At 37.4% G+C, this 14,721-nt stretch overlaps 1 protein-coding gene across 2 annotated transcripts; it reads right to left on the bottom strand.

Moving 5' to 3' along the window:
* Window positions 1-5,143: 5,143 nt before the first annotated feature.
* LOC107793625 (uncharacterized) lies at window positions 5,144-12,467 on the bottom strand. Of its 2 annotated transcripts, none has more exons than XM_016616016.2 (5): window positions 11,892-12,467; window positions 11,241-11,298; window positions 11,044-11,161; window positions 10,820-10,937; window positions 5,144-5,496 (listed from the first exon to the last, which is right to left on the bottom strand). In XM_016616016.2, the coding sequence occupies exons 1-5, from the start codon at window positions 12,366-12,368 to the stop codon at window positions 5,440-5,442; spliced, it is 828 nt and encodes a 275-aa protein (XP_016471502.2). In that variant the 5' UTR covers window positions 12,369-12,467; the 3' UTR covers window positions 5,144-5,439. The 2 variants fall into 2 exon arrangements, with proteins under 2 accessions (XP_016471502.2, XP_075110411.1); XM_075254310.1 differs by having other exon boundaries at window positions 11,241-11,327; window positions 11,892-12,023.
* Window positions 12,468-14,721: the final 2,254 nt, after the last annotated feature.

Below are 14,721 nucleotides of genomic sequence, written 5' to 3'. Positions count from 1 at the left end.
TGAACAAGCTCCCCGGTATAAACCTCCTTCTGTTTAAGCAAATCTTTCAAACCCCTAATTTTCTCGGTAGCTTTAGAAAGCTGCTCCGCGAATGAAGACTCGAGAATGTCTTTGTCCTTGCCCACTTGACTTGAAGAGGCTTTTTCAATTGCCAATTCTGAAGCCATCACTTGTATTTGATGTTCCAAAGCACATTTCTCCTCATCCAAAACTTTTTTTTCCAACTGAAGACTCTCGTACTGTTCCCTCCAGTTATCTGCCTAATCATTGACTAGCTTCTCATTATTGACAATTCTCTTCATAAGCTTCGTGCCTATCAGATTGATCTTCACAAGAAAGGAAAGAAGTGATTATCAAACAAAGATAAAAATCACGAGGGAAGTAAAAGGAAAAAAAGCTAAGGCTTATACCTTCAAAGATGCATGAGCAATATCATTCATCCATGTTAAAGAACTGTGGCTTTCCAACTTAGACTTCTCAACTGGGCCAATTAAAGGTTTTAGCTATACATCGGCTTGGCCAGACTTTTTCAAATGATTACCATCCTCGGGGACTTCAATGGTAACTTTTTTCATCATCCTATTGCTACTTGAAGAACCAACTTCAACACGTGAAGTGGTAGCAGTAGGGACAGTTGAGGAAGTGAAAATAGCCACGGGAGGAGTAGTAGCAGCAACGACATGAGCAAGAATTTGAGAACCAATAGGAGCAGACACTGGAAAGGAGGTGAGGGGTGCTTCATCAGAAACAAGGTCAAAATCTTCATTATCACACCCACTGGAAAACAGTTGATCAGTAGAGTCACGAGGTGCAACATTTATCTCTTCATCAGAGCTCGTTAAAATGACACTTTCAGGCTCATTCATAGGAACTGAACTCGGAGGAGGGGTGGCTTCATCATCCGAAATAACGCGCCTCCTAGCCCGAGGCCTGCGCACTAAGGAACCTTCTTCCCGTTCCTTTTCATCTTCAGAGCCATGAGCTCTATCAGCTTTCCTCTTCGATAAAGAATTCAAAATCATTTCTTGAGCAAGAGATAAAAAAACCTTGATGAAGTAATAGATGCAGCACTGACACCTCGAAGGCGAAAACCTAACAAAGGAGAAAGTAAGAAATTCCCAAGTAAATACGAAAGAAAGGAAGAAAACTAAAGGAAAGTATACCACGAGTTTTATCTTTCTAGCCAAACCTATGAGAAATGTATTTCCAGGATCTTCTTTCCATAAGAGCAACCGATAAAAGCTTCTCTACCCAAGCACGGATGTTTGGAATTTCATCAAAAACTTCCATGGTTGCTAAAAAGAGAAAAAATCCTTGAGATTGTCAGTTTTTTTCCTCCCTCGTAAAAGAAGAAAAATATAAAAAAAAAAAAAAAACTTACATGCAAAATTCCATTTCTCCAGATAAAGCATGCTCTCTTCACCCACTAAACCACTTGTGGGAGCAGCAACGAAACGGAAATACCAGCCACGATCCTTATCATCTTCAGGGCTAACCAAAACTCTTTTGCTCCTGGCAGTGAGAGTGAAAACCCCTGAGCGGAACAACTTAGGAGAATACAGATGAAGCAAGTATTGAGAGGTGAAGGGTAAAGAGGACAAATTAGATAGATATCGTAAACATGCAATAACTCTCCATACAATAAGACCAATCTATCCTAAGCAAATGTTGAATAAGCGACAAACTTCTATGATAACTGGGTCAATAGGTAGTTTGAAACCTAAAGTGAAAGGATATGTGTAAACGAAAGAGTAATCAGCCAGGTACGAAGTTATCCTTTTATTTGGACCAGGAATTAAAATTAGAAAATTAGGTTTCCTGTAGCATTCTCTTCGCACAAGAGAAATCAAACCATCAGTAATCTGAGAAGGATAGACATCAGTACGATCACGGGAAGCCATAGAAGTAACTTAATTTCTAATTGATTCACGATCAGTAGAGAAAGAAAATTCCGCAGGGATAATTTCACCAACTGTTGGTTCTCGAAGGGGCTCACCTGATTCCCTATTTTTAGTAGAAGATCTATGGGTGGAAAAAGCCCTAGTCCTGGATGAAGAAGGGGTAATAATGTTGGGTTGAGAAGTAGAATCACTGATAGATAAAGACCCTAAGCTACATAACCTACCGCCTCTTCTACTCCTAACAGGGGTAGTTGAAGGAGGAAGTTCATCTACAATGATTGTTCTGCGAGGATTGGGGTTTGGTGAAGACATGGATGCAAGAAAGTAACGTGTGCTGAAGAATAAGAATAATTAGAGAAGAAGGATACTAAAGATTGAAGGTTTTCGTGAAACTAAAGGCACATGGGGTATTTATAAGAAGGAGCAACCGTTATGTAAAGTGAGTCATGATGGAAACGTCATAATGAAGTAGTCACAAGAAAGCCTTAAAAATCGCTGAAGAGTCGTAGACCCAATCGGCGAAGGCCACGTGGCACATGCATTAAATGGAAGTGTCATACGATGTGTTGGTTCTGAGGAAGACATAATGATACATGGGAAACGGCGGCAAAAATTCCCTCCATAAATACATACACTTTCCAAATATTCAATTTCAAAATATTCGGCAAGTAGGGGGACTATCTGTATTAGTAGAAAATAAATATGACACGTGGAATTATGTGTGGCTGACAAGGCATGATACGTGGATCACTAAGAAGGTGACAGCTCGAGTACTGCATTAGAAGATGCACGAGATACAAGAGGCACGAGCAAATCACTCACGGGAAGAAGGGATGCAATTGCTCGAGTCTAAATCATTCAGTAAATATGGATTGACTGAATCAAGACAGTAAGAAGGGGAATATTCACGAAACTCTAACTAATGAGGAAAAAGAATTAGAACCGTTACAAAATCTCTACAAACAATTACGATTGTCAATTATAACGGATCATTAGTGTCGTTAATATCATAATGATCCGGCCATAAAAGGGAGGAAACGTTATATTTGTAAGCCCCTATAAAAGGGAAGAGAATTTCATTTGTAAGGATCATCTGAGACTATATTGGAATATATTCACTTTACTTTTCTGCTATCTTGACTTTGCAATCAATTATTTCTTTACTTATTTTTGTCTTTTCTTTTCGTATAATTGAGAAAGTACGAAATTTCTTGGTTATCAGTAACCCGAGTTCTTCTAAAAATAGGCTTTGACCGAAATACACAGTTTTTGGTTAAACACGAATATATTCCAGATTATTCTTGTATTATGTTCATGCCACTGTGACAGTTAGATAATGATAAAAAGAACTATCTTAAATTCAATTTGGCTTTCTATTAGGTTTATTGGTACATTTTTATGGGCGAAATTTTCAATTTGCTTTATTAAATTTTAGGCGAACTCCAACCTATATAATATAACGAAAGTATTGAAATTTAGAATGAATATGTAGGATCTTACTATTAAACAACAGTTGGACGTAACCATTCTTGGAAAAATCATTTTATATTCACGCGGAGAAATTCAAAAATAGCCTGATTTACAAGTGGTAATTGAAAAATAGCACAATTTCAAAAGTAATCGAAATTTAATCACTTTTCATGTAAAGATAAATCTGAATGAAATATTGTTCTTAATCCGGAAAATATTTCAGCATAATATAATATACTGGACTTCCAGCATAATATACTAGAGTTAGAGTTCCAGTATAATATACCGATCCAACATAATATGCTGGAAATTCATACACATGTGCTCTAATCTCCAGTATATTATGCTGGAACTTTCCGCGTGTTGGAGTTCCAACATAATATGCTGGAAGTTCATACACAGGTGCACCAATCTCTAGTATATTATGCTGGAACTTTTTGTGTTGCAGCAAAGTAGTGGCTATTTTTCAATGACTTTGCAAACGCTGGCTATTTTTCAGTTACCAGTCCGAAAACTGATTAGCCCGTGCTATTTTTACATAAATTTTATGCACTATTGGTATTCCGTATTCATGTAACTTTTTTTATGCGCTCATTTTCGACATAGATAATGTTTTTAGCATCATTTTAGTTACGGACTCAAGTTTAACCGCTATCCAACATAGAATAACTGAAGTAGCTCATTTGTCTGAAATTCACAACCGAAGGTACGTCAAAGTCGAACTTAAGTTGTGTGATTATCAAAAAAATAAATGTTAAAAATTTTAAATAGCAAAAAACTGGACTAAAAAGAAAGAGCAGCTACCTTGATACCGTGATGAATTGCAACTTAATATGTTTAAATCTATAGTTTCTTTTATGTAAAAATAATTCTAGTTTATTGCATGCACTTGGGCAAGTGCTAAGAACGGGCTAAACTTCACCTAGTGGAACAATAAGAGAGGGTGACTATAAACAAATGGCTGCCAATATCATTTAACAAAATTGAATTCTTAGATGATTGAACTCGGATCTTCAACCTATTAGGTAAATCATGGAAAAGGTTAATACATCGATTGATCTTTTGTGAGAGGCTACATGTGAAACCAATGAAGCCTCACACCAGGTAAATGTTTTTTAAAAAGGTAAATCAATCCAAATTGGAGCAATAGAGTTTCATCTTTGGATTGAAATATTCTGTACACTGATTGCTCATAAATTATGTTAAACTCTTCCCCATTCTTTAATCTAATCAAGAACGCATAAAAAATGTAACCTGTCAAATGAAAAGTGAAATTCCAAGGTGAGTTTCAACAAATCACTGTAGAACTCTTCTTTCTTTTTTGGTACTCAAGATAATATAGCAGTACTGACAAACCTCTCTATAATAGCATTGTTTGTTCCAAATATTTTTGGTCATTATATCAAAGTGTTATAGAGAACATATATTATAACATAGTATGAAAATTGGTTCCAAATGAAACTTGGCTTTTATAGTGAGTGGTTGTTATATAGCGATGTTGTTATAGAGAGGTCTGATTGTATAATAAAAACTACTACAAACTGTATTAGCATGTACGTACCCAAGTAGTCTTTTCCATAAGTAACAGAAAATTATAGTGCAGTGCCATAGCCCCTTTGCCCATTTTCACATTGTCACTAAACAAAAGTGACATTTTGGGTCATAAGGTGAAGAAGGTAACGCAAAGCTCATATGCTCGCAGATGATGAAGGCAAGCTAACTATCAAATTATTAATTTATGGTATCAAACTTGGAAAACTGAGGCAATAAAATTTATAACCCCTGCCGCTGCCGGGTGTATAATCGCAGTCAACAAGATTGGAAGTTGGTGACATGACAAGAAGAGAATAAAGTAAAAATATATTACAAGTATGGGATTGGCTTTAGATGTTACAAGCACACTAGGGGTGTACTGCAGTACATAGAACTTCTTTCTGTACCCATTTCAGCATGGCTTTTACAACCCAACCTCAAGCTTTGTTCCGAGGATACTTGTTATAATGGGTGATTAATGGAACTGCAAATGACTCGATATAGAGTATCTTATGAAATACAACTATTTGATAGTCTACCGGTGAGTACTCTGGCTCACACCAGGTCGATATTCTCCAATTCCAAGCAGGTCCTGCAAATGCTTAAACTCATTGAGTTGCTTAACAAACCTAATTTACAGTAATACAGATTGATAGATTATAAAAAGTAAGAACTAGTCAAAACAGCAGAAAGTGAATAATACAAATAGGGTTGATTGCAATTACAGAACGAGGATAAGGGGAAGTACAATGCCTGCATAATTGTGGAAAAGCACACTGATAAATATTAGAAGTTACTGTTACTGTTTTGTAACATTATTGTATTTACTGTATCTACTTTGTTCTACTGCATAAGTTGTTATTTTGTTTCCACCAGTTGAGGAGTTTGTTATTTTATTCTCCTTGTTTTCTGGTTTGTTATCACTGTAGAAGGAGCCTTCTCACAAGGACTCTGTAATTTGTTTGCGTATATAATCAGCTCATCATCATTTAATAAAATCATCTTTTTGTTCATCTTGCTCTTATATGGTATCTGAGCAGTCTCCTTGACTCTCACGAGTTTTTTTTCGATCCTCTGACTACCACCACAGGCTCACACTTGAAATGGCCCCTAATGTAACAAATGCTGACTCCACTTGCAGCAACTCTAGTGTTATTGTTCAGTTCAATCCCGTGTCGCAGCTGCCGATAAAGCTTGTTGGCAGCCATAACTTTGCGACATGGAAAGCCCAGGTTTCCATGCTCATGCGTGGGCACAATCTGTTCGGTCATCTTGACGGTTCCTCTCCCACTCCTCCGACAACTATCACACAAAATGATAGACAAGTGGAGAATCCAAACTACAGCATTTGGTTCCGTCAAGATCAGTTGATCCAGAATGCCATAATGGCTTCTGTCGATCCGACGATAGCCACAACTGTGGCCGCTGCCTCTACTGCTAAACTTGCCTGGGACTCCCTACACATGGCTTATGCCAATAAGTCCCAAACGCGAGTCTTTAGCCTTCGCGATCAGCTCGCACGACTATCCAAGGACTCTCGTCCAGTCGCCGATTATCTTCATGAAGTGCGCTCTCTCTGCAACGAGCTTGCCACTGCCGGTGCTTCAATCTCCAACGATGAGTTGATTGTGAAAATTCTGAGTGGTCTAGGGCCAGATTTTCGTGAGATTTCCGCTGCAATCCGAGCAAGAGATTCCATTGTATCTTACGAGGAGTTGTATGCCAAACTAATTGATCATGAGGAATTGAAGAAGGAAACCACTTCGATTACTGCTGCTTTGGTAACTCGCAACAAATCCACCAATTCCAGCAACCGCACTATTCGTCGACCCAACAACAACTCACAATGGCGTTACAACAATCGTGGTAATGCTCCTGCTCAAGGGCGTTACACAAACAACAGTTCCACCAATACCCCTGTTCGCAGTCAGTTATGCAACTGACAAGGTCACACTGCAAATGTTTGCAGGTCACAGTCTCATAATCATTTAGAGGCAAAGGCAAATTTTCTATCAGGTACACAAGCAGCAGCCAACCAATGGATTCTCGACTCTGGTGCTACTCATCATGTCACCATAGAGCCTACCAATCTTGAAGAATATAATGGTTCGGAAGGCATGGCTATGGGAGATGGTAAAAAAACTCCAATTACTCATCATGGTTCTACTGAATTAATTGCATCAAGTAAAGCTTTTAAACTAACTAACACTTTGTGTGCACCTGCTATAAAACAAAATATTGTTTGTGTCAAAATTTTGTCAAGATAATTTAACTTCGATAGAATTTTTCCCTTTTTCTTTCTTTGTGAAGGACTTGAAAACGCGGAGTTCTCCGCTGGTATCCGGCCGGAATAGGAATGGACTCTACGAATGGCCGAACTTCACTGTTAACAAGCCTACTGTTCAAGTCACTATTACAACAGTTCCTCGTCGTGTTTGGCATCATCGTCTTGGTCATCCCCATTCAAGAATTCTGAACTTTGTTTTGAATAAATTTTCTCTGCCAGTTTCATCATCAGACAAGTTTACTTTATGTAATTCTTGTTGTTCAAATAAAGTTCAACGATTTCCATTCAGTTATTTGTCTCTAAACAGTACTTCTTCACTACAAACAATTTTTACTGATTTGTGGGGTCCATCACCTGTTCTTTCTATTGATAAAAACCAATATTACTGTGTTTTCATTGATCAGTACACCAAATATATTTGGTTGTACACGATTAAAAACAAACATGAGGTTCGCGACATTTTTCCCAAATTTCATGCCTTAATCGAAAACTTTTTCAAAAAAAAATTGTTTCTCTTTATACTGATGGAGGAGGTGAATACAAAGGTCTTGACCCGTATCTCCAAAAAAATGGAATTGAACACCTTGTATCACCTCCTTATACACCGCAAAGAGTGGCCATAGCCGAGCGTCGTCATAGGCACATTGTTGAAACTGCCAAAGCACTCTTACATGAGGCATCCTTACCTTCAATTTTTTGGTCGTTTGCCTGCCAACACGCAACCTATTTAATCAATCGACTACCCACACCGCTTCTAAAACATAAATTACCATTTGAAAAATTATTTGGTGTCGCACCTAAGTACGACTCAATTAGAACCTTTGGTTGTCTATGCTACCCATGGCTTAAGCCTTACACCACACATAAACTCGAGCCTAGGTCAACTCCATGTGTCTATTTGGGTTTTTCGCAGGTTCATTATGCACACCAATGTTTTGATCCCGTTCATTCAAAAATTTATATCTCACGAGATGTAAAATTCATGAAAATATTTTTCTCTTTCAAACAATATTTTCTCGTATAAAAGATAAGGTTTCTAATCTCACGTGGGAAATTACTACCGACACTCCTACCCAATCTCAAATTCAAACTCCTTCTCCTAATATTTCAGCACTTACATCTCCTGTACAAGTTCAAGACGTATGTACCAGTGGCCAAACTTGTGAGTCCACCTCCTCCGGCCAGAATCATGCATATTCCACGAATTCAGGTAATTCTCTTTCTCTGCCTTCTCATTCCCCTGCTTCTTTGCAACAATCTCAATCTCTTATCCCTTCAAATATTCTAGCCCCCAACCTCATCACCTACCATCGCCGAAACAAAACCTAAAACCTGCCACCTCTTCTTCAAGAGTGCCTTGTACAGTTTCTACATACTCCTATTCCTCCCCCCCCCCCCCCCACCTCCTCCACCCCGTCCAATGACCCGATCACAAAATAATATTTTCTGCCCAAAGAAACCATTCAATTACCTTGTTAAACTTCCCGACAGTGTTACGCCTCATACCTTTAAGCAAGCTCAAAAGCACCCTGAGTGGAGGTCAGCTATGAAAGCTGAATTTGATGCTTTAGTTCGGAATCAAACGTGGGAATTGGTTCCTCAAGATTCTAACAAGAATGTTGTTGATTGTAAGTGGATTTACAGGATCAAAAGGAAGGCTGACGGTTCGGTTGACAGGTACAAAGCTCGCTTGGTTGCCACGGGGTTTACTCAGCGTCTCGGGCTTGACTATCACTGCACATTCAGTCCGGTTGTCAAGCCCACAACTCTTCGTATTGTTCTTTCCCTTGCAGTTCAGCACAATTGGGTCTTACATCAGCTGGACGTCAATAATGCCTTTTACAAGGCACTCTTGAGGAAGAGGCCTTTATGAAACAACCACATGGATTTGAAAATGCAGCCCATCCATCACATGTTTGTCGTTTGCGTAAGGCCATTTATGGTCTCAAGCAAGCGCCTCGCGCTTGGTACAATGAACTGACAGCATATCTCTTTTACATGGGATTTATTAAGTCTCACTCGGATCCGTCTCTCTTTGTTTGCCATGACTCTAATGGTGTTGTGTATCTTTTGGTCTATGTAGACGACATCATTCTTACAGGAAGCAACTCTTCAGTAGTTCACCAGGTTATCTCTTCATTGGCTTCCCGTTTTTCCCTTAAAGATTGGGTCCTTTATCCTACTTTCTTGGGGTTGAGGTTCATCGAGATGCCAAAGGCCTTTTTCTGTCACAAGCGAAGTATGTTTCAGACCTTCTCCATGATCTTCTGATGGAAAATTGCAAAGGTGTCTCCACACCCATGAGTTCATCTCAAAGTTTGCTGCTAAATGATGGTACTCCATCTCATGATGCTACTGAATACAGGAAAGTGATTGGCAAGCTACATACTTGTCTTTTACTAGGCCTGATGTTTCTTACTCAGTGAACAAATTGTCTCAATTTATGCATGCGCCCTCTGAAGCTCACTAGAAGGCTGTTAAGCGCCTCATTCGATATCTCAAAAACACTGCTAACTATGGCCTTCGAATTGCTCCAAGCACCAATCTTAATCTCTCTGTGTTTTCTGATGCTGACTGGGCAGGCAACCTCACTAATTGAAGTTCCACCACAGGTTATATTATTTTTCTTGGCTTTACTCCAGTTAGTTGGTCATCAAAAAAACAACGCACCATTGCCTGCTCGTCTACTGAAGCAGAGTACTGGGCTGTTGCTAGTGCCGTTGATGAGATCACTTGGGTAAAAAATCTTCTCAAGGAACTTATGTCCATATCCCCACAGCACCTACAATTTTCTATGACAACCTTGGTGTGACCTACTTATGTCAGAACAACATCTTCACAGCCGCATAAAGCATCAGTCCTATATAGCTGTTGACTTCCACTATGTTCGCCAACAGGTTAATGATAAGCGCCTTATCTTCACGCACATTCCTAGTTCTGACCAGTTGGCTGATAGGGAATGAAAAGGTGTGATCCACAGGGATACTAAATTTCATATTCTTTTGTCATACTCATGAGTTATGTTTAGTTCTACAAAAACTTGACAATGAAAATATGCTTGTACAGAATAATGGTGTTGCAAGGAATTCATGTTTGTTATATGAACTATAGCAGAAAAGAGTCTGAGAGTGGAGACCATCTGACACTAGAAAGAGTGCTCCAATTAGCAAATGAAAATCCATCTGCATTTTGACAAAGGCAAGACAGAAGCTAGGAAAGACACAACCAGCAGTAAGTATTAGGCTCTGTGCATATCCGTTAAACTAAGCTATGGCTAGATCAGGACTCAAAGTGACAATATTAGACCTTGAAAGCATCACGAGGGCCCAAAAGACTCAATAAGCCTCAAAGTAGTTTTACTATTCTAGTTTATCTATGCACCTTATATGGAAGAAACAACACCAGAGGGAGACCCTACTCACAAAGAACAATGAATTCATCAAAAAAGAAAATGCAGTATGCATTTGCAGGCGATTGACAGCGATAAAGCCTAAAATCATTATAGTAATTGCTCCACCAACACAAGAAGCAGTGAGCAAGAGTGAGAAGTAATAAAAATGAACTAAACGTGGGGAAGCAACTTTATGTTTTATAGGGATCCTAGGGAAGGAGATTTATATATATTGACCTGGCATGCTTTATTTTTGGCTCTGGTTTCTGCCGTGCTGGGAATGTCATGATTTGGTTTTTGAAATTTCTTCTCCCGCCGCTCACAAGAACCCCATCCATCTGAGAACCTTGAACCTCTAGGAGGAACAAAACAATGAAGGGGCAAAATGGAACAAAATGAGAAGAGAATCTAGTAAAGCTGACATGTTTGAATAGGAATAGTGCTGAACCAAAAGAACGTACTGCATGTGCGCCCGAACTATAAATTCAGCACGTAGGACATTACGATTCTCATCAAATTCGATGTTCTTCTCTTTAATTTCATATGATAGATTGAAGTAAAAGGATATCTTCCTCCAACCTGCACAAATACAATCCCATGTATGCAGTAAAAATTTAGTTGAGTAGAAGAAACCAATTACCCAAGCTTGTTAAATTACCAGCTTTTTTGATGAAGGGACTTCCAGAAATCATAGTGTAGTCACTTTTCTCCAGAATCTGTGAAATGTTTAATTGATTATTAAGCCCTGATGAAATCAAATTTATGTATTAAAAAAAAAGGAAAAAATCATAACAAAACAATAGCAGTAATTACTAATTGCTGATTATGGATGTTAACAGAAACTAACAGGCAGTGTAATTGTATTTATCTTTAAGGTGACTTTTATTTAACAAATTTGTTTTAGTAAAGGTGCAGACATTGCCCAGATTTTAGGAGATAGCCAGGTTTTGCCTAGAAATATCAAAGATTTTGTTGCACGTGATTTGCTGATTCATTTCAAGTACAAAGATGCCGATTCATTATCAATGCTTCGTAACTAATTCTCTAAAAACTATCTTATTCTCCATAGTTTAAGCTTGTTTTCCTTCAATTACCATCAAATATCTATGTTGTTTTAGAGGCTGAAGTACTTCCAATATTACCATTTAGATACAGAGGACGAGATAGATACATTTCTTCTGATGCCAAAAGGAAATAAGACGGAGATTAAAAATAGCATACACCTAAAAAAACATAAATGTACTGGGATTAACAACAGGTAATATATGCCATAAGTACTTCCAAACTATATATGCAATTTGTTACTTACGGCCATAGCGGCATTTTGATACTGCTTGAAGAGAGAAACAGTTGGGAAAGGAGCAGCCAAGCAATGCCTCAATGTAGTTTCCGGCGAACATTCCGAACCAATCGGACTGTTGTTATAGCTACGATCCAACTCCGGCGAGGAATAATTCGTCACATGAGACGGCGAGTGCTGCACACTCTGCTTTACCATAACCATAGAAGAATTCGAACTCGGAGTAGTCCTGGAGATTTTCGGCGGCCGGCAATTTGAAACCTCTCCACCACTTCTAGGGTTTTTTGGCAGCCTATTAATAGAATGTGGAGAAGGATTTGAGATAGCTGGAAGAGGTCTAATCGGAGTCTGTTTGTGAGCTACATATATATTATTGCGGTGCTTGGAAACGGTGGTGGAAGCGGCGGCGGCAGCATCTATCACCGCCCAGAATTCGGCGTCGTCTAGGTCCTTATCATCCACACCGTAATTGATCCCAGAATTCATTTTCTTTTTTTCTTTTTGGCTAAGCTAGCTTCTGTTGCGGAACCATATCGCGCCTGAGCTACAGTTCAAATTTCAAATAGCTCATACGCCGTCGTTACATTTTTCAATGCAAGATATTTATTAGAAAGAAAACTCAACTCACTTATTACATATTTTAAAACTCGTTTACTTCTTTTTCCATCTTTTTAAACTCATTTACTCATTGGCCCATTTTAATTATCAATTCCAATAAAAGAATTTAAAATGAATGTGACAGTTAGACCCTGTTTGTTCATAAAAAATAATTTTTCAAAAATGTGTTTGTCCATAAAAATTTATAAGTTTTTGGATTTTTTTCGAAAATGAGTTTTTCAAAAAACCACTTTTTCATAATTTTCATAACAACTTTTTTCGCCTCTCACAAAACTACAACATATTTTCAAGTGAAATGCGTGTCAAAATATAATTTTAAATTTCAAATATCAGTTTTCAACTTAACTTCAAATACTACATTTTTTTCAAAAATTACAATTTTATGTCCAAACGCCTACTTAGTTGGATTCACATCAAAGAATGAGCTGTTATTAGTTTATTTCTGTTATTTTTTTCTTTCATAAATTCATTTTTTTAAAATTAATAAAAGAGTTAATATCCTAAAAACCCCTTAAACTATTATATTTTTGTCAGTATTCTACTTAAACTAGCTACTCTGTATGTCCAAAACCCCTCGTGAATATTGTCCTTCATATTAAAACCCCCCCCTCGTTGTTGACCTGGCATAATGTGTGTAAATACTCGCTTGAGAGTGTGTGACAGCTGAAAAAAGCCATCAAAATGGGCCACATGATGGCTAATTAGCCTAATCCACTTTCAAACATGTTTTGTTAATAAATATTCTCCTTATTTCAATTATATCCACCTTTCTTCCTCATTTTTTTCATATTCTTCCTTAATTTTTTCACTATTCTTCTTTATTTTTCACCTCTTTCTTCATTTTTTAACCTTTTTTCCTTCAGTTCTCCATATGGGTTTCCGCTGAAAAATTTCTCCCTCTCTTATTTCCTCTGAAATGATTTATTCTCTTTCTTGTTTTAGTCTTCTTTCATGTCTTACACATATTATTGAAAGGATACTAATTTAAATCTTCTTATTAAACTCAACACCTTGTAGAAAATAAAGTTGAATATCTTAAACCTTCTTTATGTAATCTAGAATTATAAAATGTAATTTCTGGCCAAATTGATATTTCATTTGCGAAATTTTATTTTGTATAATCTTTTTTATGTAATATAAGATGATTTTTAAGAAATGCAACACTATATGAATTTATTTATATATTTACTGTGCTACAAAGTGAATATAAATAAGGACTTATTCAATTGGAGTCTAGCATAAAGCACAATTATAATTAAACCTAAAATTAACATGGTACATTAGATATTATTTTGGCCAAAACTCCTCGAATTAATTAATCACCTGAGAGTAATACATCATGAATAAACTATATAAAAAACTTTGTATAAATCATAAGATAATATATTTAAACAGACGCACCTTTAAAAGTCCAACATGGGGTTTTAATATATAGAAAAATATAGTTCATGCGGTTTTTGGGGACACCAGATAGCTTAAGTAGGTAGCTGTCAAAAATGTGATGTTTAAATGGGTTTTAGGCCAAGTTAAACAGCCACGTGTAGTGCTACATGGCATGTTTTTTAGATAATTAGGAGCGCATACTAAACGCTTTTAATATAAAGGGAAATATAGTTCAGGGAATTTTGGGAACACCGAATAGTTTAAGTAGAAAATTTACAAAATATGATAGTTTAAGGGATTTTAGGGTATTAACTCTCAATAAAATTGATAATTTGTTACTTTTGATTCTTAAAAATCAATTATTAGAATGGCGATTGCGTACTTTGCATCTATATTTTATTTTATATTTTTAATATTTCAGAGAACTAATACTGATTTTTCCGCCTAATGCACCACAATTTGATTCAAACTTATTAGCCACCACTACAACACATTTTCCATGGAGAGGAAGGTGATGGTTCTGCTTTAAGCCGTTTAAACGTGCGAGTGGATCTCACCAAGGCTAGTTTAGCTACTTTAAACCGGCACATAGAAGTTGTTAAAGGCAACATCTGCTCGCTTGAGTCTACTGCTATAGAAGAGCTGGGAGATGTCAAGGAGGCTTTAGATAACTTGACTGACGAGCACAAGGAAAGGCTAACCAATTTTTGATCTCAAGCTGACCGAGGTTGTGTTTTGTTGCATGGGGAAGTTGAGTCCATAAAGCAACAATTAAAGGCAGCAAGGCTTGCTGGTGGCACTGGCCTAGTGACGGTGCATGAGACCAAGGTTGAGGTTC

This window comes from Nicotiana tabacum, chromosome 5 (assembly GCF_000715075.1).
Source record: "Nicotiana tabacum cultivar K326 chromosome 5, ASM71507v2, whole genome shotgun sequence".
Taxonomy (NCBI): domain Eukaryota; kingdom Viridiplantae; phylum Streptophyta; class Magnoliopsida; order Solanales; family Solanaceae; genus Nicotiana; species Nicotiana tabacum.
This window is presented reverse-complemented; position numbering and strand designations above follow the sequence as displayed.